General features: G+C 37.6%; 1 protein-coding gene across 3 annotated transcripts in view; it reads right to left on the bottom strand.

The window, feature by feature from the left end:
- Positions 1-11258: 11258 nt before the first annotated feature.
- Positions 11259-26014, bottom strand: part of LOC105834815 — a 110766-nt gene continuing 96010 nt past the window's right edge. For 2 of the 3 annotated variants that reach the window (XM_036285226.1, XM_036285227.1), the window contains 2 exons: positions 12532-12787; positions 11259-12197 (listed from right to left, as the gene is read on the bottom strand). In XM_036285226.1, the coding sequence (XP_036141119.1) occupies positions 11685-12197; positions 12532-12787 (769 nt within the window). In that variant the 3' untranslated portion in view covers positions 11259-11684. Of the gene's footprint in view, positions 12198-12531; positions 12788-25636; positions 25990-26014 lie in introns of those variants that run through there. The other variant, XM_036285228.1, reaches the window with a different exon arrangement.

Genomic DNA, 26014 nt, shown 5'->3' with positions numbered 1-26014 from the left:
ATAGAACAATATATTTGCCCAGAAGGAAGTTAGGAGAAGGGGAAGTTACAGATGATGTAGGCTTAGGTAGAGAGGATACTGGTGCTAGTGCGGATAGGAATAAAGAGGAGGTGAAAATGAAGGTAGGAATTAGTGTAGGAGATAAGGAAAACTAAGTGAGGGCCAAGAAGGGAAGAAAAAGAAAGAGAATAGTAGAAGTAAATTTATAGTTAATGGTAAAGGTAATGGTAAATATAATAGGGTATGTAAGAAGAAATGCAAGAGTAAGGATAGTAATAATGTGAAACATAGGACTCATTTGGAATATGATATTTTGGAACGTAGCGGGTTTAGGCAGACAGGACAGGGATTTTCGGGAATTTGTTAAAGAATATGATTACATAGGTCTAATTGAAACTTGGGTAGAGAAAAAGAGTTGGAATAATATAAAGGATATGCTTCCTGGATCACATACCTGGGAATGTTGTTTCGCGGAGAGGAGCAAAAAGAAAGGCAGAGCTAAAGGAGGATTTATAATAGGTAAAAAGAAGGAGTGGGGGAGAGATGATAGAAAATTGATAGATAGGAGTGGAGAAGGATGGATAGCTACTAGGATAGACAAAAAGCATTTAGAGAAAAAAAGCATGTGGATAATAACAGTATATAACCAAGGCAACTGGGAAGATATAAAAAGTACAATAGCAGAGATAGTAGAAAAGAATAGGAATGATGTGATTTTAATAGGTGGAGATTTTAATATAAGAATCGGAGAGCTAGGTATAGAAGAAGAGGCTTTAGAGTTAAGTAGGAAAAGTAAGGATAAGACAATAGGTAATAATGGGAGAGATCTCGTAGAGTTTATAAATGACATAGGTGGCTATATATTGAACGGAGCGTTTGAAGGCAACAGGGAAGGAGAATATACTTACATTGGTGCTAGAGGTAATACGGTTATAGACTATGTAATTGCATGTGAAAATTGTATTGATAGGATAATGAGTTTTAGAGTAGTGGATAGAGTGGACTCGGATCACATGCCCCTGACAGTGAAAATGCACTCAGAAGAGGAACTGGTGGAGGAGGATTTACAAGATATAAGAGAAAGGAGGACAAAAACTCTATGGGACTTGGAATCGAGACATCTGTACGAGAAAAAAACTGAGGTAGCAGAATGGACGGAAAATTTGGAAAATGACTCTGCGGAAGAAATCTGGAAAAAACTAAAAGAGACGATTCTGGAGGCGATGGTGAAAAAAGAAATAAGATGGAAGAGAAGGAAAATAGGACATAAAGAATGGTGGAACAAGAGCTGCTCCAGGGAAAAGAGAAAAGTTCACAGAGCTCTGAAAAGCTGGAAGAAAGGTAAAATTACAAGGGATGTTTATCTGGAGTGCAAGAGCAATTTAAAAGAGTTCCTGGATAATAGATATGCTATTTGGAAAGAAGAAGAAGAACTGGAGCTGAGAAACCTGAGGAATGCAACTGAGGTGTGGAAGTATATAAACAAAAGAAAAGGAAGGAGAAAGAAAATAAAAAATAGTATAGGAAAGAGAGAATGGAAAAGGCATTTCAAGAATTTGTTGGAGGGCTCGGACAAAAGAGGAAATGAAGTTACTCCTGAAGAGGATGAGACAGAGGAAGGAAATGAGAAAGAGGAGGGAGTGCTGATCAACGAAGAGTTAATTGGAAGAGCAATTGACAAACTGAAAAATAAAAAGGCACCAGAATTGGATGGAATTCCTATGGAGGCATGGAAATACGGAGGTGCTGCTATTAGGAAAGGACTGACGGTATTAATAAAGAAGATCTGGCTAGGAGATAGTATTCCAGAAGATTGGAAGACAAATGTGATCCTACCTCTATATAAAAAGGGAGATTAGAAAAAAACGGAAAATTACAGGGGTATTTCCCTACTCTGTTCTGCTTATAAGATTTACGCAACGGTCTTAAGAGGCTCCCTGGAGGAGGAATCAATGGAGCTGAAGGCGCTGCCGGAGAGTCAAGGTGGTTTTAGGGAAAGAAGAGGAACGATGGAGAACATCTTTATTTTGAATCATGTAATACAAAGAGAGAAACTAAAGGAGGATAAGAAAGTGTTAGCTTTCGTGGACTTGAAAGCGGCTTTCGATAATATAAAAAGGAAAAAATTATGGCACATCTTAGAAGAAATTGGTATAAAGAAGCAAACAACCAGAAGACTTAAGAAGGTGTATGAGGAGACGAAGGCGGTAGTGAAGACAGAAGATGGAGTGACGAAGGAATTCTACACGTGCAAAGGAGTTAGACAGGGATGTGTGATGAGTCCACTACTTTTTGACTTATACATCGCGGACATTGATAAGTATATGAGTAAAAGAGGAATAGGTGGTATTAAATTAGGAAATGATAGGATATGGTCGTTAGCGTACGCAGATGACATGGTGTTATTAGCGAAAAATAGAGTTGGATTAATGGATATGATGGATACGCTTAGGAGATTTCTAAAAAAGAAAGGTTTAGAACTTAATATAGATAAAACAAAGGTCATGATATTTAACAGAAATGGAAAGGAAAAGATTGGTAAATGATTATGGGAAGGTAGGGAATTAGAAGAGGTTAGTTCGTTTAAATACTTAGGTTTCGTGTTTAATAGAAAGGGGGATTATAGAAATCATATAAAAGATTTGAGTATTAAGGGTTGACTGGCCGCGAATAGGGTGTGGGAAAAAGAATTTTTAGGAAAAAGGGTTTAGGAAAAAGAATTTTTAATAACGATTTTAGTAGGAGATGGATGTTATTTTGTTACTTGATTAAAAACGTTATGTCTTACGGGGTAGAAATTTGGGAAGAAAAAAAAGAATTAGAAAAGGTAATGTTAGATTATGTAAGATGGGTTTTCAACATAGATTTTTGCACGCCAAGGTATATTATGATGTTAGAGCTAGATTTAGATAAATTAAGAATTAAATGGGGTATAAGGGCTAGAAGGTTTAGGAAAAAATTAAAGCTATGGAGGATTACAGATGGGTTAAACTTTGTTGGAATGAGAAAAGGAAATTTGGTTGGAAGGATCTATATGGGAAAGAGAGAGAAAGATATTATAACAGGAATGGATGGAGTTCGCAGGCTTTAGAAGGTTTAAATGGAGATGTAGCTAGGAGAATTGGCAAGGAGTTAGAAGCCAGAGATAAAGATGTACAGGTACAGGAATTGGAAAGTAAATTAAGCGAGGCGAGATATAATAAGAGGTATGCGGTAATTTTGGATAGGAAAATACGGAAGCCAAAGTATTTAAGTAGGAAATACATAGATAGCGGTAGGAATGGTATAGGAATAAGAGTGTTAGCTAGATTTAGATGCGGCAATATGGAAGAAGATAATAAATACTGGTTAAGTGAGACAGATAGAGAATGCGTATTTTGTTGCAAAGGTAAAGATAATTTAAATCACTTTGTGGAAGAGTGTGAGATTACAAGGTCATGGTTTGTAACCTTAGGCAGAAATAAGAGAGAAAGAATAGATAAGCTACTATGTAATGATTTCGACGATGTAAAAAAGAAGGTGTTGTTAAAATTTTGGTTTGAGAAGAAAAAAGCGTTTAAAGCGTGTAAAGAAAAGAATAGATAATGTAGTAGGTAAGGAATTTTGTATAAATAAATTAAGGAAATTTTTTTGTATGTAACCAACTGTGATTAAACCGTGATGTTGGGGTAAGAGTATAAATTTTAATAAGTTAGATGTTAGGTTTCAGTGCATGGACGGATGAAAGAGTGAATGTGGTAGAATTATCATGTAAACCAAGTCCCCTTCTTGGCATGTAATTGCTGAAGTAAATAAATATAATATAGTAAATAAATAAATATACAACTTGAACTAGACGAGGATGACAAACTTGATTCAGATATCTCTGAAAAAGATGTCATGGGGGTTTCAAATGCAATAACTGTAGCTTTTGTTTTCTGTGTGTCTTTTGGAATCATTACTTATTTCAAAAAGAAAATTATTCGTACATATCACTGATGACAGTTAATATTTGTAATAAATGATATTTATGATAAACTTGCCTGTAAATTTTCATCAAAGCAGATGCTAGAAGCTATGTTACTCTCACTTGCTTCAAAGGCTATTACAACATTATTTACATTATGAACATCTTTTGATACGCTAGTAGTTTGAGCAAAAATTGACATTGTAGCACTGTTCACGTCAACATCTAAATTTGATACGCTAGTAGCTTGAGCAATTGTCTTTCTTAAGAATGTAAGAAGAGGGTCTAAATCCCATTTTGGTATATAAATATCGTTTGTGCCTTTACCACTTGATGTTGAATCTTTTATTTTTTCTTTATTACGCATGAATGTTAAGCGTAGGTTTTTAAATATTTCTTTTGTCAAAATGTCTGTGATAAAAAAATACAGATTATTTGATTTTATAATCTATTCTAATCTTGCGACCGACGCAAGCGTCGCTCGTCGGGTTCGAGTGACCGATCCATTGTTTGTGGTATGAATGCGCGATACACGCGAAACGAGAATAAAAATACCAAAGTTACGGCGATTAGACCGGCGAAGTGAGAATTACCGCGATACAACGGTCTACACGAACGGCGTACGGTAAACACCGAAAATTACGGACTAATACGAAAACCGTAGATAGGGAACCCCCCCCCCCGCGCGCCGTAGGCGGAGCGAGCGTGCGCAGACACGCGAGTGGGGAGAATACGATAGAGAAGGGGAACGACGGCGCTGTATGGCGAACGAGCAGTAAAGCCAGTCAGTCGAAATCGAAGAGAGCTATCGGAACGTTCTATACGTTACACCACCGAGGCTACCGAGACTTGAGAAACTTCGACGCGACGCGAGGGCGACGCTGTCCTTCTCTCTTGAATGACCATTTCATTGATTCTCTACCTGTTCTTCCTCACTCACCTGCATTATTGACATGCTCATCCTCCTCTCCTCTTTCCGTCGCCGTAAACTTTAGTTTTTCGCCTATCTCATCTCGTGAGTTGTACAATATCCTCAAACACATCCGCCTCACATTCTGGTCCCTTTGACATCTCTGGCAGAATGCTTCTTCTCTGTCTTCCTAACTGTTTAGATCCACTCCTCATTTTAAACACTGCACTATCTACTTCCATCTTCCCTCCTGGAAACATTTAATTATCCTCCCCATTCCAAAAACTCGCAACCCGTCCACGTTCTCGAATTTCCGTCCTATATCCCTCCCTCCTTTCCTCTCCAAGTTGCTAGAACGTATCTGTCACACACAACTTAGCTCGTTTATTGAAGCATCTGATATCCTTCTTGAGCATCAGTCAGGTTTTCGTCGCATGCATAGCACGACGACGGAGCTACTCCTCCTTTCCGACTGTGTCTTGCGTGGTTTCGATTCTGGTCGTCTTTCGGCCATTGTTGCCCTTGATCTTTCCAAAGCCTTTGACACCATAAACTACGACCTCCTCCTCGCCAAGCTCAGGCTCTATGGTCTTTCTCCCTCTGCTGTATCCTTGCTTTCCTCCTTTCTTTACAATCGTTCACAGCAAGTCCTCATCTATAACCCACTTCCCTTATTATCCTCTAATCGTCATGTAGTGTCTGGCGTTCCCTAAGGTTCTATACTTGGCCCGCTGCTCTTTAACTTATTTGTCTCTGATCTTTTCTCCATCTCTCTTTCCACGCAGCTATTTATGTACGCAGATGATGTCATCCTTCTTACCTCATTCCATCCTTTAGATCCCTTATCTACCTCTACTACCTTGAACAAAGATCTCACTATCATTGCCAACTGGACGTCTTCTAATGGCCTTTACTTGAACCCCTCGAAATCCTCCCTCCTGATTGCCGGTTCTCCGGCCCTCTTGTCTCGTTGCCAAGCTTTCTACATTTTCCTTAACTCTTCACCTATCCCTCACTCCATAAAACTTCTTGGCGTACATTTCGATTCCTCCTGGTCCTTCAAATCTCACATCATTTCTAAATGTCGATCCGCTTACTCTCAGCTGCGCCTTCTTTATCCCTTCCGTCACATCCTCTCGACTTCTCAAAAATTTGTCGTCTCCCAGTCCATGATTGTCTCCCTGTTCGACTATGCCGACTTTGTATACGTACCTGCTTTTACCCAATACTTATCTGAGCGTATTCAACGTGTCCAAAACTTTTGTCTTCGTTTTTCTTATAGTATCCATGATGGAAGGATATAAAGTGTGCTCATACGCATATGCTTTTTAACAGCCAATGAAAAGTTGCTTCAATTTTCAATTTGTTATATCATAATAGCACCTTAATATCATCCAGACCAGAGTATTCAGCCTCCAATTCTCAATAATTCGGAAAAAGGCCTTATTCTAAATAATTACAAATTATTAGAGATGAAAATAATTAAAGGTGATAGTTGGGATAAAAATAAAGAGACTTTTTTCATAATAGAGCCTAAACATAATGCCAGACAACAGGCAATAGGAACAGAAATAATGAAAAAGAGAAAGGATCTCTTCTCTCTTTCTCTCTTTCTTTAAAATGGCCGCATCTGGAATCTGCGCAGAACCGTACCGAAATTCGTCTTGAGTATGAGCACACCTTATATCCTTCCACCATGATAGTATCCGCAAATTCGATCACCTTACTCCCCTCTTTGTTAGTTCAGGTTGGCTTAAAATGCGTCCTCGCTATATTCTCCACCCATGTTGTCTTGTTTTCTCTCTCCTCCGTACTAATTCACCTCCGTACTTTAGGCGTCTTCTTTAGCTCACTTCCGAACTCCACTCATCCTCCGCGCCTAACACTCGTCACCATTACCTTCTATCCTACCCCTCTCATCGCACCTGCAAATTTCGTGCCTCCTTCTCGTACGCCGCGGTGTATTATTATAATCAGCTTCTTTTGTCCATAAAATCTTCCTCCTTCCTCCTCTCTTTTCGTATGGAGGCTGTCCGTTTCATCTCATCCCCTCTCTTCTCCCTCAATTTTTAAGCTCGCTTCTTACTCAACGTATTGACTACACATGTAACCTTTACTCAGAGATTCGCGGCTGAGACAGACTTCTCTACACACGAACTTACAAATATATACGTATAATGTTGTACGACTCTCTTTGATATCTCTCATTATACTGTTACGTGCGAGCTCGCGTGTGTGAACGCGAGCTTTATTTAGAAAAATCAATATATCGATTTCCCTCGTCAGCTGACGGATGTCACTTCGTTTTGAAGTTGTTTGTTTTGTTTTGGTTTTTGGTTTTGAGCTATCAAGCCGAGAGTTACGTTTTCTTGTGCTTTTAATAAACCGCTTTTTTAAACGAAACGAGTTGCCTTATTTTGTGCGCGGGCGAGTGCTCGGGAGTGCGCGAGCGTGTGCTGTGCAAGCGTGAGCGTGTGCGCGGCGCGGAAAACGCTACAATACTTTATTGTCACATATAGCTTCTTGCGCTCGACTATTTTTCACTACCGCATAAATGTATTTCTGGGAGGCTTCAAAGCAACATTCTTTGTTATAGCCTTTTCTGTTGCTAGTACACTCTGTAACTTTCTTTTTCTATTGTATTCTATCTGTTTGTACAAGCAATAAAGTTTTATTATTATTATTATTGTTGTTGTTGTTGTTGTTGTTGTTGTTGTTGTTGTTGTTGTTGTTGTTGTTGTTGTTGCTGTTGCTGTTGCTGTTGCTGTTGCTGTTGTTGTTGTTGTTGTTGTTGTTGTTGTTGTTGTTGTTGTTGTTGTTGTTGTTGTTGTTGTTGTTATTATTATAATAAAAAAAATGGCCACGTTCGAAATGGCCACGTATGTTTTACATAATTTCCAGTACAATGCACATGGGTTAGCGACTTAGACGGGGTGGGTGCGGGAGGGGGGCCGAAGGTCCCCCTTGCACTGCCTCTCCACCCGTGTGTGTGTGCGCGCGCGCACCCGCGCAAAACATTCTCTGCATCAAATGGGTTTGCAACTTTCCACGCAAAACAAGAAAAAAATCATTCCAAACATGGCCGTTTTGAACGTGGCCATTACGAACGTGGTAATTTTAAACGTGGCCGTTTCGGACGTGGTCGTTTCGAACGTGGGCAAATTGAACTCCGTGCAATAATTCCCGTGGCCACTGCGAACGTGGCCATTTCGAACGTGGGCAAATTATATCCACTCTACACTTCGTCTATGTGTAGACCTTCTGAGTTTGGGATAGGCTTTATATAGTATTTATTAGGGAGGCTTATTAATATCCCGCGTCCGATGAATGGGACGTCACGGGTTACTCTAGGCTTTAAGGGAGAAGGGAGATTATTTTTCGCGTCTCTGTCTCGTCCTATTTGACGGTGGACAGGGCGCATGGACTTTCTGGTGGGCACAGGGTGAGTGGATATAATTTGCCCACGTTCGAAATGGCCACGCATAAATTTGACTACGTTCGGAATTGCCACGTTCGAAACAACCCCCTTCAGAATAACCACGGGAAATATTGCATGGAGTTCAATTTGCCCACGTTTGAAACGACCACGTCCGAAATTGCCATGTTAGGAATGGCTACATTCGGACTGGCCACATTCGAAATGGCCACATTCGGAATGGCCACGTTCGAAACGACCGCGTTCGAAACGACCGCGTTCGTAATAGTCACGTTTGAAATGACCACGTTCGAAACGGCTACGTTCGAACCGGCCACGTTCGAAATAGCCACGTTCAGAATGGCCTCGTTCAAAACGATCACGTTCGTAATGGCCCCGTTCGGAACGGCCACGTTCAAAATGGCCACGTTCGAATTGGCCACGTATGTTTTACTTAAACATGTGTAGCCGTCATATCCTTATGCTTCTTAGTAACAAACACATGCTCTGTCTAGTACAAGCTGTGCAAAAAATGCGTAATTATCAATTGAGAAATCCAGTAGGGTAGGATAATGAATTCGACACCAATTCGACGTCGAATCGACATCGAAATAATGATATCGACGTCGAATCGATGTCGATTCGATGTACTATTTCTCCCTAATAATCGACGTCGAAATGATGATTTCGATGTCGAATCGATGTCGATTCGATGTACTATTTCTCGCTGTGGATATTTATATTGTATATGCGTATTGTATATACGTATTTTAACGAGCATCTTGTTTTGCGTGGAAAGTCGCAAACGCATGTGATGTAGAGAATGCTTTGCACACACACACGCACACACACACACATACACACACACACACGGGGTGCAAGGAGGGTCTTTGGGCCCCCTCCCGCACCTACCCCGTCCAAGTCGCTATCCCATGTGAATTGTATTAGAAATTAAGTAAAACATACATGGCCATTTCAAACGTGGCCGTTTCGAGCGTGGCCGTTTCGAACGTGGCCGTTTAGAATGTGGCTGTTCTGAACGTGGGCAAATTGAACTCCGTGCAATATTTCAGGTGGCCATTCCGAACGTGGCCATTCCGAAAGTGGTCGTTTCGAACGTGGCCATTCCGAACGTGTCCATTTCGAACGTGGCCGTTTCGAACGTGGCCATTTCGAACGTGGTCAAATTTACGCAGGCCATTTCGGACGCTCCCGCACAGGGTCCAACACAGGGTGCGGTATCTTTTGCTTCAATGAAAGCGTTTTTGCGGGGCGCGGTATTGGAGGAGGAGGAGGTGTGTTCGATCCGTAGTGCGAAGGGGCGATGGTTGCCACTCTGATGCATTCCTCGGGGAATGGTGCTGCCACTCGATCGAAAAGATGCGCGGGTTGAAAATCCCGGATTCGTAATACGATTTTTTAAGTCATTTGAGTTGGCGCCTCCAGCCACTCTTACGCCCTCGTCCCATAATGTGTTGCTATGAGAGAAATTTCATATGTATCCATTATTATGGTTTATGGAAGAACAATTATTAAGACTTAAATAGAGTTGGTTTGAGGTTGATTTTTTTTACAAGAATAGGGAGGGAAAAAGTAGGGCGCTTCTAAGACCAAGTGCATCTAGCTTATGGAAGGTAAAGAATTGTTGGAGGTGTTGGAGTGAGGAGGGGAGGAAGGATAAAGCGCCTCTGACAGGCCAAGCGAGTCTATCTAAAAAAGAGAAAGACAGGTGGAGGAAGGGAGTAAAACTATGCTTTATTAGTTTCTCTATATAGTTTATTATATTTTGAAATATAGATTGAAAGAAAAGAGAAAAAAGAAAAAACAGAATTTTATTACTGTAAGTACGCTTAACGGTCTCTACTTTGCGTGAAATTATAAACAAAAATAGTTTCATAATTTGCTGTAATTTTCTGATACCATGTACACGTAAAAAGAAATATGGGCAAATCTTAATGAAAGGAGACCCAGCCCAAGTGATTTTACTTTGATATATGTTGTCCTCCTGAGTTGTTAACGTTATTAAAGTTATTAACAAATAAAGTTTCATAAATACGATACATGGTATCTCTGTTTTACTTAAAGTCGCAAACCCATGTGGTGCAGAGAACACGTGGGCGAGGTGCAACCCTGGCGGAAAAATGTCTGTAAAATTATAAAAAACTACAGAAATTTACAAAAGTGTTCCAATTCTAACATTTTTTGTAGTTTTTACAGAAAAATGCTAGAATTGGAACACTTTTGTAAATTTTTGTAGTTTTTTAGAATTTTGTAGAAAATTTTTCTGCCAGGAAAAGGCAGAGCTTCGCTTTCCCCCTATATTCTCCCTTTAATTTTTATAAAGCACGCATTTTTGCGTGCTTTAAAATAAGAAAAGCTATTAATTTATGAATGCTTTATAAAAATTAATGCGGGGATGTAGGGGAAGACGTGCCTTTGCACCCCGCTCAGGCGTTCTCTGCACCACATAGATTTGCGACTTTGCATAAAAAATTAAGATAATAATAAATTAGTAGGCTTTCTTATTTTAAAGCATGCAAAAATGCGTGCTTTATTTTAATAATGAATTTATTATTTATAGGTTGGGTCGTCTTTTGTTAAGATTTACTCACATTTCTTTACAGGGTTTAGATTAGGATAATAAAAAATTAGGTTTAGACTAGGATATTAATAAATTAATAGATTTTCTTATTTTAAAACACGAAAAAATGCGTGCTTTATAATAATTAATGCGGAGATGTAAGAGGAGAGCCCCTCGCCCTCTCTTTGCACCCCACCCACGCGTTTTCTACACCACATGGGTTTGCGACTTTAAGTAAAGCAGAGATATATCGTATCATATATCGTATTTATGAACGTTTTTTGTTAATAACTTTTTAACGAATTACGAGTGCCGGCTAAAATCTCTTGAACATTACTCAGGAGAGTGACCTTGACAACATATGTCAAGGTCAAGGTCATTGGGGCTAAGTCCCCTTTTGTAAAAGTTTACTCAAAATACTAATTAATTTATTTTGTATTGTGATAAATCTAATTTACAAAAGTATACAATCTCTTAATTTATTTGGCTGCGCCAAACATCGATAAAACAGACGTCTTCAGTATTCTCTTAAAATAATTCTTTTAATTAAGAATAGCTTTGTAAATATCACATAATTATTGCATCTAATCTGTCTAATATATAAATTATCACATATATAAATTGCTTATTTAACTAACATTTTCATATAATTAATATATTCAAGATTATGTATATATATATTTTATTAACAAATTATATTCTATTAAAAAAGTTTTTCAATTTATAATAAGGTTATTAATAATTTATGCTCTCTATCTCTCTTTCTTTTAACTAAAAATTGAAGATATAAATAACGTGCTTAATAATTTCTTACCCAAAGAGTGGCACATTCTTATGTGGAAATTAATTTCAAGCAACCGCTGACTTGCCTATAGAGAGAACTAAGCGCACCTCTTAATGATAATAACGTGATCAATATCGTGAGAATAATTAAAGTGTCATCGGCATGTTTTATTTTTGTTACATTGTATACCCATCCCTTTTCGTAACCATAACACTGCGATACCATACCGATAACGAAACCACTAGTGCCCAAAAAGTTGTGAAGAAATTTGATGATCACTGGTTTTACAAATTTGCGAAGTTTCCATGCAATCCATACTGGATATCCAAAAATAGTTACGATGCAGATGATCACCAGTGAAACGAAGCCTGTAATACCATGAACTGTAAGGAAGTGCGTAGATTTGGCATTGTACATTATGCCTATGCCGACCAGATTTAGGATCAGTCCGACAGCTTGTAAAATCCAGTGGAGATGTTTGTTGGCGCGACGCGATAAAGAAGCGGTTAGCACATTATCACTCGTCAGGACGACAATAGCTTCTGACATTAACAGAACATACTGAAAAAAACAAAATTAATTCAAACGACTCGTAAAGGAAGAAGTAAAAGGTTAATTGTCTAACAAGAAAATAGTCGGAAGAGTCCCTCACTGATTTTAATGAACTTTGAATATGTTGCACAGCAAAAAAATATTACTCAAAAAATTCCAGAGAAATATTATAAAATTTGCATAGATGCTTAATTTTTACGGCTTGTGACAGTATTGGTCATCCATTTTATACAACACAATTAGTTTTACCAATTTACGAGTTATGATATATTTTTTAAAAAATTCAATAAACAAGAAAGGAAAACAAATTAAACGTGTATTTCACGGGTTATAGAATACTTACACCAATACTACAGAGGAGTACGTGTATATTTGTTACAGAGTATTCCTTTGCTGCATGATACACAAGATAAAACGTCACTAATACAATCAATATATGATTGATTGTGTCCATTCCTGAGACAAATATCCGTTGAGCAGTGCAGTCCGACTTTTTGTTCTCAGAACTTATAATATTTTTAGTAGAATCATTACGCGGAAATCCTGATTTAGATATTGTTGATTGAAATTGCCCATCATTGCTTTTAGCCGCCATTGTTCTGTAATGTATATATGTATATTGTACATTTATTTATAATTTATTATCGTTATTATGATTAATAATTAATAAAAAAATTTATATTGGTTCACGTAGAGTTGAAGAATTGAATCAGATTTTTTAAGATACTACTTTTTTGACATAACATAATACGAGAGGAAAAAAGGGAGTTATAAACCACTATTTTGTTATTTTTAAATAACTCAGTAAATATTTTTATGACGGATACAAAACTTGACGATACAAGTTTGTTATTCATAAATTTCTATCATAGTATATGTCTATATGTTATAACCCAATCAGCAAGCATTATTTTATAAATGTTTCTCAAATATTTATTTTTGATTATTTTTACATTATTAGCGTTCATTGTACAAATAATATTTATTTAATATCAGGGAAGAAAAAGATGGCGGAATGAGAGAGTTGGGAGTTAAGAGGCTCCGGAGGAAAAAGGTGGTGAGGAAGAGAAAAGTAAGAGGTTGGAGTGAAGAAAAGACAGTGGTGATACGACGGAGACAAGGTTGGCAGGAGTGACAGGGTAAGACGGTAGCGAGTTTGGGAACGCGGAGTTCCGCAACACGTGGTCCGTCGGCGAGATAGGATAATAGATGAAGAGTTAATGGTAATGTGACTCTGAGTAGTGAGTAGTGGCAAGGAAGCATTTGAGATAAGAAAAGAGGAAAAGGAAGATCTGGTGGACGGTGAAAAGAAATAGTGAAGAAGAGAGAGAAGGAAGTGCGAGGGAAGAGAGAAGATGGAGGAAATTAGAAAAGAGATGAGGAGTCTGAGAGCGGAGATAGTGAGAGGGCTGAAGGAGATTAGGGAGAGAGACTGAGGTGTTTGGAGGTGAGGTTAGAGATCCCCTCACTCCCCTCTCCTCCATCCTCTCCTCTCTCCTTATACCCCTCACATTCTTCCCCCCTTCTCTTCCTCCTTCTCTTCCACCCTAATCTCTCTCTTCTCATTTATCAGTACTTCTTTCTCCTCATCCCACCTCCACCAACTCTCTCCCATTCCTCTCTCCTATAATAGGATTAGTCGTACCATAACCTAACCTAACCTAACCATACCTTATTTCCTTTCTCCTCTTCCGTTCTCACTATCCTCTCCTACCTCCATCTCATTTTCCTTTCCTTCTACGTCCAATCTGCTAAAATTCTTTCTCCCCGCCCTCTTAAATTCGAGTGAGTCCCAGATGCGCACAGTAATAAACGGACACAGTAACAAACGGACACAGACCAAACGGACACAGTAATAAACGGACACAGTGCGAAACGGACACAGTAACAAACGGACACAGTGCGAAACGGACACAGTAACAAACGGACACAGATCAAATGCGCACAGAGCGAAACGGACACAGTGCGAAACGGACACAGACCAAATGCGCACAGAGCGAAATGGACATAATGCGAAACGGACACAGACCAAATGCGCACACTGCACATGCGCACGGACCAAATGCATACACGGAAAGTCGCAAACCCATGTGATGCAGTGAATGCTTTGCACGCACACACACACACACACACACACACACACACACACACACACACACACACACACACACGGGGGGGGTGGGTGCAAGGGGGGCCTTCGGCCCCCCTCCCGCACCCACCCCGTCCAAGTCGCTAACCTATGTGGACTTTACTCTGCTTGCAATGTACATGGATTGCATTTGGTCCATGTGCACGTGCAGTGCGCATGTGCAGTGTGCGCATTTGGTCCGTGTGCATTTGGTCCGTGCGCATTTGGTCTGTGTCCGTTTCGCTCTGTGCGCATTTGGTCTGTGTCCGTTTGTTACTGTGTCCGTTTATTACTGTGTCCGTTTGGTCCGTGTCCGTTTGTTACTGTGTCCGTTTCACTCAGCCTGCTGTGTCCGTTTATTACTGTGCGCATCTGGGACGCTCCCTTAAATTCTTCTTTCTATTCCACACCTCTTTCCTGTGCTCCTCATTTTCTAACCTTACCCATAGCATTTCCCTCCCTTTCTTATTTACTTCTCCTATATTTCTGGTCCCCTTCACCGTCACTTCCGCCCCTATATCTTTAAATACCCCTTCTACGGCTTCCTTTCTTTTACCCTCCTTTACCGCCATCCCCCTAATTATCACATTTTTTTTCCTCTCTTCTCTATCCTTCAATTCCATCTTCTTCTCCACCTCTCCAGCATTCTATCTCTTACCTTATCCATCTTCTCCATAGACTAACGTAGACGGAGCATTACCTATCACTTAGGGCGAGAGGGGGCTGATATTCGGGGTGAAGAGGTAGCCTAGGAACTTCGGTTGAATTCGGGTACGCTCGATAATATTCGACTAATAATTCGACATATGATTGCAAGAGGGAGAGAGAGAGAGAGCGAAAAAGAGAGAGAAAGAGAGCGCGAGCGAGAGAGAATATGACTGCAAGAGGGAGAGAGAGAGAGAGAGCGAAAGAGAGAGAAAGTGCGAGCGAGTGAGCGACGGACGATATAATGCCAAACATAATCGAATCGCGACGGAACTGACCGAAGTTCCTAGCCTCTCTCCTTACCGCAAAAATCAGCTACCCCTCTTCGAAAGACTCTGTCTACGTTAGTCTATAATCTTCTCTATCCTTCTTTTCATCTTCTCCTGTGCCTCCATTAACTTCTTTTCTTCTCTTTCCCATCTACTTTCCCTTTCCCTAAGCTCCCTGTTTTATTTTTTTAAAGCTTCTATCTCCTCTCTCATCCTTTTCCCCTGCTCTTCTACAATCTCTTTCAACTCCTCTTTTATTTCCGTTTTTACTACTTCTAGCCCCTCTATTATCTCATCTTTCTACGTCCCTAAATTACTAACTAACTCATCCCCCCCTCTCCCGGCGGAGATCCTGCTACTCTCTTACTTCCCCTTCCTCCCTCTAACGACGTACAACTATCACTTCTTCCTCTCTCTATATTACTCATGCTTTAGTCCAGTGCTCGGAATTAGTTGCACATTTCGCCTCGATTCCTGAGGCACCACCTGCTATGCCCCCACTACCGCTGTAGGCTCGACGGCCGAGCCGCCGAACGCGCGCGTGGCCTTGTGTCTCAGGAGCGTTCTACGATAGATATGCTTGGTCCATTCGCGTGATTAAAAAATTTTCTTGCGCTGTGAATAATTTTTTTATTTTTACAGACAATTAAAGTTATTAATATTATTTTTACGTTTATAAACATATTTGTATATACATATAATGAGCATAATATAACACAATGTAATAATTGCAATTTTGTCAATAGCTTTCCACATCACCCAGGAGGAAAAATATTATTAATAACTTTAATTGTCTGTAAAAATAAAAAAATTATTCACAGCGCAAGAGAATTTTTTAATCACGCGAATGGACCAGGCATATCTATCGTAGAACGCTCCTGAGACACAAGGCCACGCGCGCGATCGGCGGCTCGGCCGTCGAGCCTACAGCGGTAGTGGGGGCATAGCAGGCGGTGCCTCGAGAATCGAGGCGAAATGTGCAACTAATTCCGAGCACTGCTTTAGTCTATGCCCGTTATCTCTTGTGAATACACCTTAACCGTCTTATCTCTCCTCTATACCTCCAGGCGGCGCTCTTAGTCTCTACTTCACTCTATCCTCGCGTCACGCACACCTATCTTGACTCTACCTAATCAATCCCTGCCTCTGCTCTGTTGCCCACTAATTTACCTACTTTATATGCAATTTCTCGCTTGCACACTTCTCTCCCCACTCTATCTCAACCACCCACACACTCCTCTCGCTCTCTGCAATCACACCATTCTATCCTACTCCTCCTAACACCTCCACAACTCTCAGTATCACTCTCTGAAACTACCACACACGTCTAATTCAGAACGGTCCGGAAACGGAAGTCCTACTTTTTATATTAATTATTATAATTTTTATTTAGCAGCGCATAAGAAGCTACTTGAATTTTATTCAATTTTGGCAGAAACTTTCACTTATAAAGAACATGTTTGATATATTTAATCAAAGTTTAAAAATGCCGTCAATAATAGTGCGAAAGATCTTTCTTGGCAAATTTTTAAGTAATAATAATTTTTGTGCGGTGCAGCTGCAAACAAAAGGAAACCCAGGGGGAAAGTCGGATCGAGTTGATCAGACGTCGATGGCGTGTACAGCTTTCCTAGGTAGAAATAGTAAACCAGATGGACGTCGATTAGACGTTGATAGTATTTACGCGTCTCCATGAAATAGAGATAGAGGGGATACCGATATATGTGTTGCAACTGTATATGTTTATTGTCTTTTTGAAATCTCTTTGAAATCTTTATCAAACTAAAAAAAAAGATAAATGAATGAACGAATGAATAAATGTCCCAGCGAGAAACGATAATGAATTCAACATCAATTCGACGTCGAATCGACATGGAAATGATGATTTCGACGTCGAATCAATGTTGATTCGATATACTATTTCTCACTGGGGTGTGAATGAAAAATGATATGATATGATAAATAATATTATAACTAAAAATATTAATAACCAACGCCAGATCTGGCTCGGTAAATGCTCATGGAGCGCATAAAAAGGAGAACATATCTCTTCTAATTAACCTGTGATCTATATAAACTCAAGGACATCCTTGCCAATACTTGGGTACTATTTCAAGAAAATGTATTAAAATATTTATAATTGTCTGAAATAATATCGTAAGAATATATAAAGGCTTTTAGCTAAAAGTATTTACTACATTGTATGTAAGTAGCGACTGTTAGCCAATAACATTTTCTTTGTCTATATTGAATGTAATTTGAAAGCGCATGTATTTGATTGATATTAAAAAGCGTTCATATCCTACTGTTTATCGTTAAACAGCCTAAGTATTCGTATTTATAATTAACCACGTAATTAAATTTTTTATTAGTGTATTAGAATTATGTAATACAATAACTATTTCCCTTAATTATAAAATAATTAAACTACATATTTACAATAAAATAGTTAATAAATTAATTTTTCTTTGTTATTATTTAATATTATTTAATAAAATTCACATTTAATAAAACAATAGAGTATATTAAAAAATAATAAAATATTTAAAAATTTGAACCTATTTTACCGGTAAATTCAAGTATGCTATCAAACATTTTCGAACATTTTTTTCGAATATTTTTTTTACATTTCTGGTTAATACAATTAATCTCCAAAGGATGGCGTGATTGGGAGAGTTTGCGATTTAGAAAGCTCCGGAGTGAAAAGGTAATGAGTGGTGAAGGAGATAAAAGTGAGAAGCATGAGTGAGAAATTCAGAAAGAGGAAGTTGGAAAGTGATCGGCCAAGTGATTGGAGGGAAAGCAAGGGAGGACGGAGGAGAGAAGAAATGAGAAGAAAAGTTGCGGAGAATTTCGGAGGCGAAGGAGATTAACATGGAATACAGAAGCAATGTACGGGAAGAAGAGGTCAGGAAGAGGGCGACAGGAGAAAAAGTGAGAATGGAAGGAACGTTGTCCGAAGATGTGGGGAGATGGCGCGGTGGTGGAGCAGTGGAGAAGAAGAACAGCGCCATCTAGAAGAAGGAAGTGTGGACAGCAGAGACATGGCGGAATACCTGGCGGGAACGTAAGAAGATGTGAACAAGATTGGCAGGATTGAGAGGAAAAGACGGTAGCGAATTTAGGAACGCTGAGTTCCAAAACACGTGGTTGGTGATACATGAGTATAGAAGCAGAGGCAGTGGCGGAAAGTCAGTGTTAGTGGCGAAAGGAGAAACTGAGCAAAAAGAAGAGATAAAAAGAGCTAAACAGGGTGAGCGGTGAGGAAGAGAAGAAGAAGAAAGAGGCGAGGGGAGAGAAGAAAGAAACCAAGGAAGAAGGAGAGAAGAGGGACGACAGTCAGAAGGAGACGACGAGGAGAAGAGGAGCACGGGGTAAGAAGCGGAGGGGGAAGGGACCTAACCATGGAGGAGAGGAGAATAAAATGGAGGATGCTGGAAAGAGCAAAGAGGAGAGGAGAAAGAGAAAAAAAAGGAGGAGACGGAGGAAAGTGCAGAGAGGAAACCTCAGGAGAGAGAAGTGCGAGTAGGACGGAGAGGGAAGGGAGAGAGAGGGAGGAGAACAAGGAGAAAGGAAGAGAGGCCTACAGAAAGAGAGCTGGAGGAGGAGAGTGAAGAAGATGAGGTCAAGGAAGCAACAGAGATGTATGATGGACGAAGAGTCGGAAAGGAGGGCCGGAGGAAGGAGTAAAGGTGAGGGTTTGGGAGGAGAGAGATGGGGTGGCGAGCAGGGGTGGGGGGAAATAGATTGTAAAAGGTCGCATATAGCCAGGTTGGTCGGGAGATGAGGGTTAATGTATTGTAAGCTGTTTGGGAACGCTTCGCAGAGTAAAAGCGCCTTGTAACCCTGAAAAGGTAGCAATACAGTCTATTTTATTCTATTTAATTCCAAAATGTTTATTTTAAAAAATATTCATTTATTATTAAAATTTATTTGGACTTTTAAAATATATTAAATAATTATTTTAATGCTTAAATAAAACGTTTATAAATGTTTTTTTAATAAAAATAAATTGTCTTTTTATTTTTAACATTTAAGAAAATGTTTTTTCAAATATTTTTTAGATATTATTTAAAATGTTTTTTAAATATTATTTTTCTACTTGGACAATATCAGACTGTCTGCGCACTCAATTTCAATTCAATTTCTATCGTTAATTTGCTGTCAAATTCTATGAATAAACTCTGCTAACAAATCGTATTGCTAAAATAACGAAATAAATAATTTACAAGTAACTTTTAAGGAAATCTGTTATTTCGTTAATGTAATACACGCTAATATTTTGTTTACAAGCTGTTTACTATGTTGTTTGTTCTTTTTTATTTAAATTTATAATTTTAAGATAGTAATAAGTGTAAAAATTATACAAATTATATAATTATTAATATATATATATATATATATATATATATATACTAATTTAATTGTATAACCTATAACGTACTACAATTAGAATAATAGTTATTAGAATAATAATTATTTGATTTTTTCTATATATTATTAGATATAATAGCTAAGATATTACAATACTTTTTGTAATGTTCTATTTGTAAATACATTTTTTACATATATTAATTGCTAAATCAAAAACAGATTAAAAAATTTAATATTTCTTGTAATGTAATCTATTGACATTGTATTTGAACTTAATTGGAACGAATCGTTGACGCACTTCCGCTCCGATGCAAGCTTCCGCTCCTTGATATTGATTCTTTTATTTTGTAAACTCAAAAGTCCTGGTTTGACTTGAATCACCACGTATAAAGGTACAACTGTCAACGATTGCAAAATTACTACAAACAACTACAAACAATTCTGAATCACATGAAAAAAGCGCATTTGAAAATTCTTCGTAATTAATAATGTTCACGCTTTGGACGTTTAAACAAATGTTTATAACTTTTTAACGGTGAAACTACAAATGGAAAGAAAAGCACTATAAACAACTACAAACGAGTCTAAATCACATTGAAAAGGCAGATTTAAAAAATTGATTTCAATTTTTTTGAACACAACTATAAGTTAAATAGTGCAACTACAAATAAAAAAATTATTACAAACAGCTACAAAAAAAATCCTAACATTATCTGTAAAGAAATTACTTTTTTAAAAGTGGGGTTCTGTTACGGAAACGAGTTAAAAAGAGCTCGCACGGTCCTGAGAGTACGAGCGGCGGCAGCTCAGCCGGGTATAGGCGCCGTGCGAGCGGAATCGCGGGCGTTGAGCGAGCGCGCGTGTTTCTTGTTGATTTTGCTTGACAACAGCGATGTGGCTTGGCAGAGGTCTGTTTTCCTGAGTATTGAAGACCGTCTTTTTCTCAGCTGGAGTGAAACTGAGAAGTTCCCAGTAATTCCAGTTGCTCATCAGAGATCTACAGTTTGGTCCAACGTTCAGAGATATTTGGAGGAATTTCTCTACCCTTGCATCGACGAGATCTCAGGGCGCCCATTTGTCGTCCCTTTCCCTTCCGAAGAGCGCGAGTCTTTTTGGTTTGGCCACACGGTTTGAGAGAGTCACCACCTCATTTTCAGGTACCTTCCTATTCCTTTCCTCCTTTCATTTATACAAACGTCATGTCAAATAAATGCGGGTACAATCGCAGGGCGCGTTCAAAATGTTGGACGGCCATTTTTGCGCAAGTCTCGGTACGTTCTTGAGAGCAGTAACATGATCACGATTAGTAGTTCCCGGGATTCAATTCGAGACATTTCTTACACTCTTACTAGAAAGTCTTTAAATTAACCACCCTCCGAGATTAAATATAAAATGCAATAACCAAAATACTAGCTCGGGTTGATCCTCGCATCACCCTCGAGGTTACAGTATTGACGATACTTTTCCCTGACGTATACTAGCTCGGGTCGACAATTCTGTCACCCTCGAGGTAACAGTATGCATGCAAACAATCAGATACTAACTCGGGTCGACTAATAACACCCTCGAGGTTACAGTATCACGATCCATTTTTTCGAGGTATACTAACTCAGGTCGAACACTCGATTCACCTTCGAGGCTACAGTATACGCTCCCTGGTAGTCTTTATCTCCCCTTTTTTTTGTTTTTTTCTAATTTTAACAGCCAAAGCCGCAACTGAAAAGGAAACAGCAACCTGGAAGATCCTTACAAATAGTTTCCGATTCATCACAACCAAGGAGTTATCAACTGGATTCAGTTTCTTTCATCGTCGACACGCCACTTCCCCTCCTATCATTGAGAACGACACTTTCTTTTCCTAAACGACGGGCACAATCTTCGAAGATTTACACAAATTCGTTAAAGTTATTTAAAAATTAACTTTTGTTAACCAAATTCAAACATACAAATACAGGTTCCAAGTTCACACAACTATAATTAACTTTCTGCCCAATGTGGAAGAGGACCCGTAGGAAAAAGTTGTGCAAAAATTACTGCACAAAAAATTGTATGTTTTTGTGCATGAATTTCTGCAGTTTTTACAGATTTTTGTACAAAATTTTTGCCTTCAAAATTTTTCTTTAGAATATTTTGCAGAATTTTATGTAATGTTTTCTGAAGGCAAAAAACTTCAGAAAACATCACATAAAATTCTGCAAAATATTCTGAGAAAAACATTTTTTAAGGCGAAAATTTGTACAAAAATCTATAAAAGCTGCAGAAATTTATAATATAAAATATAAAATATTCAATTTTTTGTGCAGTAATTTTTGCATAATTTTTTCCTATGGGGACCGCCGCAAAATACTTTTATGACTCATTTTAATTAAGTGAACGATTCGCTACAAGAAAAGTGAATCCTTCATTTCAGTCGAATGAAGAGATCACTTATCGAGCGAAAAATTCATTCTTATAAGAAGTGAGATGTCACTCTATTTCGAGTGGCCGTATTTTCACTATTGCTTAGAGTGAAATTCCATTCTTTTGGAGTGACGTTTCACTCCAAGAAATTTAGAGACTACGTGTATATTACGAGAATGTTTCTAAAATTTTACGAATTTTGGAAACTTACGCATCCACATAGATTAGGGTATCGTTTTTGAGCGGATGTCCACTCAAATATTCACGTAAATTTTACGATGCCAATCCATGTAGCATTAACATAATATCACATGTTTTATTGGGGATATTTCTTCTATGATTCATCAACTAAAGTAACTTTTTATGTATTTTTTTTTAATAAGAAAAATAATAACATTTCTATGCAACCTCTTGCACATGACTTGATAAATCTATTGATACGATATTCGTATAGAAATGGAAATTTATATAATAAATTTCACATATTAAACTATAGACGTTTGTAAAGTTTCGATTTAACGGCATAAATAGAAAAGAGTTGCCATATACATATTACTCCAAATATTTTTGGTTATATTTCGCATTTAGTACTATTTTGGGATGCAAATAAACATTGAAAATTGTGGCTCAATCTTTAAGGCGCCTATTATTACATATTAAATTTTTTATTAATAACAAATTAATGTATTATAAGCTTTTTGGCAACATGCTGTAAAAGGTACAATTTAGGAAATCGATCGCTTCCCATACAGCACAAAGCTCCGATTAAGCTCCCAGGGAGTTCATTTTGCTGAGCTCCCGAGGAGCTTACAAAATTCGACAAAACAAGCTCCCAGGGAGTTCGTTTTGCTGAGCTCCCGAAAAGCTTACAAAATTCGACAAAACAAGCTCCCAGGGAGTTCATTTTGCTGAGCTCCCGAGAAGCTTACAAAATTCGACAAAACAAGCTCCCAGGGAGTTCATTTTGCTGAGCTCCCGAGAAGCTTACAAAATTCGACAAAACAAGTTCCCAGAGAGTTCGTTTTATTGAGTTTCCGAGAAGCTTACAAAATTCGACAAAACAAGCTGCCAGGGAGTTCATTTTGCTGAGCTCCCGGGGAGCTTACAAAATTCGACAAAACAAGCTCCCAGGCAATTCGTTTTGCTGAGTTTTCAAGAAGTTTACAAAATTCGACAAAACAAACTCCCAGAGATTGGACATATCGGGTAAATTAATGTACTGCATGTATAGTCATATAGTCGCGAGTAGTTCGCAAGATCGCCACTAGGCGAAGGCACAGCGCTCCTTCTCGTGAGAAAATTTACTCCAAAAGGCTTATAAAAGAAAACCATCACTCACGGCTTACCTAGCAGTTAGTACTTCACTAGCTGCAAAGTGTAGTATATATTGTTTTTGTTACACGAAGAGAGTTCGTGGGCCTTTGCAACTCAGAGAGAGCAAAATGGGGAAATTATAAAAATAAAATTTTTTACGGCAGCTCCTATGTCCGCTTTTGAGAGCTCCCTGAGAGCTTTATTTAAGCTGGCAGAGAGTTCAGAAATACTGTTTTAAGAACTCCCTGCGAGCTTCAAAATAATTCCCGTGAGGCTTCTATATAAGCTCCCTGATAGCTTCATCTAAGCTCTCAGGGAGCTCCCAAAAGCGGACATAAAAGCTCCCGGGAAGCTTATATAGAAATTTCCCAAGAATTATTTTGAAGCTCGCAGGGAGCTCTTAAAACATGATTTATAAACTCTCTGCGAGCTCAAATGAAGCTCTCAAGGAGCTCTCAAAAGCGGACATAGCAGCTCCGTGCGAATTTTTTGGAAGCTTAAATGAAGCTTATGAAAAATTTTGTGAGCTCCTCGGGAGCTCCCCGAGAGCTCCCCGTGCTGTATGGGTTAAGTTGTACCTGTGTGTTTCCTAAATCGTATCTCTTTCAAAAATATTGAATTTATGAGTAAAAGTAATTAAAATATAAGATCCCTAAAGGGAAATAATAAACTAATGCTATTTTATTTATTTATTATTATTTATTAAATAAAGGAAATATCGAATATTTAAAAATAAATAAATAATAATGAAAAAGTTAAACGAAAAATAGTGAAAAGAAAAAGATGAAATCATGAAAAGAAAATAATGAAAAGGACTTTGAGATAAAAGTAGCTTGAATTTATTTTTTTTTTTTGATTGATATGCATATAAGAATACAAGTATAAGAATGCTGGTAGTATTACGATTTAAGAAACTTGATAGGTTTTATAAAAATATGAAAGTAATTTTTGCAATAATTGTAAATATATACATACACTATAAATGTAAAATATATTATAATAAACCTTTTTTTAGAAAAAATATACAACTTTAGTGTAAAATTATTTGATTACGTTATTATCAGTTATAAAAAGTTTAGTACTTCAGTACCTGATGCTTTAAAATGTTGATGCGCAACGAGACATATTCTGTTAATTTTTTGTCAACATTACACATTTCCCATTTACTTCATATTTTGATTATTAAATATTATATGATATATTGTTTATATTAAGTAAAGCTATAAAATATTAAAGAGGTACACTTTAAGTGACTGGTACGCATTCCGCAACTTTCTCCTATCTGATTTCAACAAAGGTCTGAATATAGTAACTAATCTTTCTGTGCTTTATTAGAGAAATCAATAATAAAAAAAACAATTATATCTGTATCTTTTTGCATATGGTTTGATTAATCTAGAAATGTCAAATTTTGATTAAGATATACGATACGTATATAGTAACTCACGTAAGAAGCAATAAATTTTATCAAAAAGCTCTAATTTAATAACATAAGTTCAGAATTTGACTTAAAAAATATCTAATACAATATTTCAAATATTCTGTGATCCGTTAACAGAGATCTAGAGATTCTCAGTCACAAACCTCTGTTTCAATATCATAAATGTTACAATTTGACATAACAGTGACAGAATTTTAAATAAATTCTAATCCTGAATAAGACTGTTCTTTTATTTTTAGATAAAAGTAGATAGAAGTATTTTTAGATAAAAAGTAATAATTCATCAATACTTTTGCAAACTGTCCGATTGTTATACAAATGTATGCTTTATATCTAGATATATAAAATGAGAATTGTATAAGTCACACAAAAATGATAAACTTAGTTAATTTTTGATGTCATAAGTATTATAATGTTTGACATACCAAATAACAGACAGACAAATAAAATATTAATTTATATCACTTTGATAAATAATTTAATTAATATTATTTTAATATACAACCTTTTGTTATTATAAAAACGGAATACCTTATAATGCGGAATATTATTTTTCTCAAATAAATAAAGACAGTTCCTTGATATGAAACATTTAAAATTATAAGTTTGAAATTATTATATAAAGTCATACATTTTCTATCGTTTTGTTCATATTAAGAACAATTTATTACAAAATTACATTTGTTAAATAAATGTTCTTTTATTATGAAAACCTCTCACAGATCATGTAAATTATATAATTTTTCGAAAATGTTCATATTTTTTTATTCGTTGTCTAACTTTTTAAGCAGAAAAGAAAAAAAGCGATGTGACTTACGTAAGTTAATGCCACAAATGCGTTTGCAAATAGTACTTGCGTAATCAATTATCCTAAACGACAGATCGACATCTATGCAGGAAACTACACAACGCAAACTTTTTCCTCGTAATACATGCAACCGCGCAACGCGCACGATTAATGTGGATGGCGCACGGGGAATCGGTCATGAGCGAGGATCCCATGAATCTAGATCAACGTTGTCGGTGATTGTCGTAAGATTGAGTTTGCGTTAATTGAAAAAATTATAAGTAAGTGAAAAAATGCGGAACGTTTCCAGTGAAATTTTTGTGCTATCAGCCGCTCCACGCCCGATAAGCGGGCAACAGTTGTCGTTACTCGCGTGACTCGCATTGCATTAATAAGACAAATGCGGCA

The sequence above is a fragment of the Monomorium pharaonis genome, chromosome 4, assembly GCF_013373865.1.
Source record: "Monomorium pharaonis isolate MP-MQ-018 chromosome 4, ASM1337386v2, whole genome shotgun sequence".
Classification (NCBI taxonomy): domain Eukaryota; kingdom Metazoa; phylum Arthropoda; class Insecta; order Hymenoptera; family Formicidae; genus Monomorium; species Monomorium pharaonis.
The sequence above is the reverse complement of the archived record's forward strand: the minus strand, read 5'-3'. Positions and strand labels throughout refer to the sequence as shown.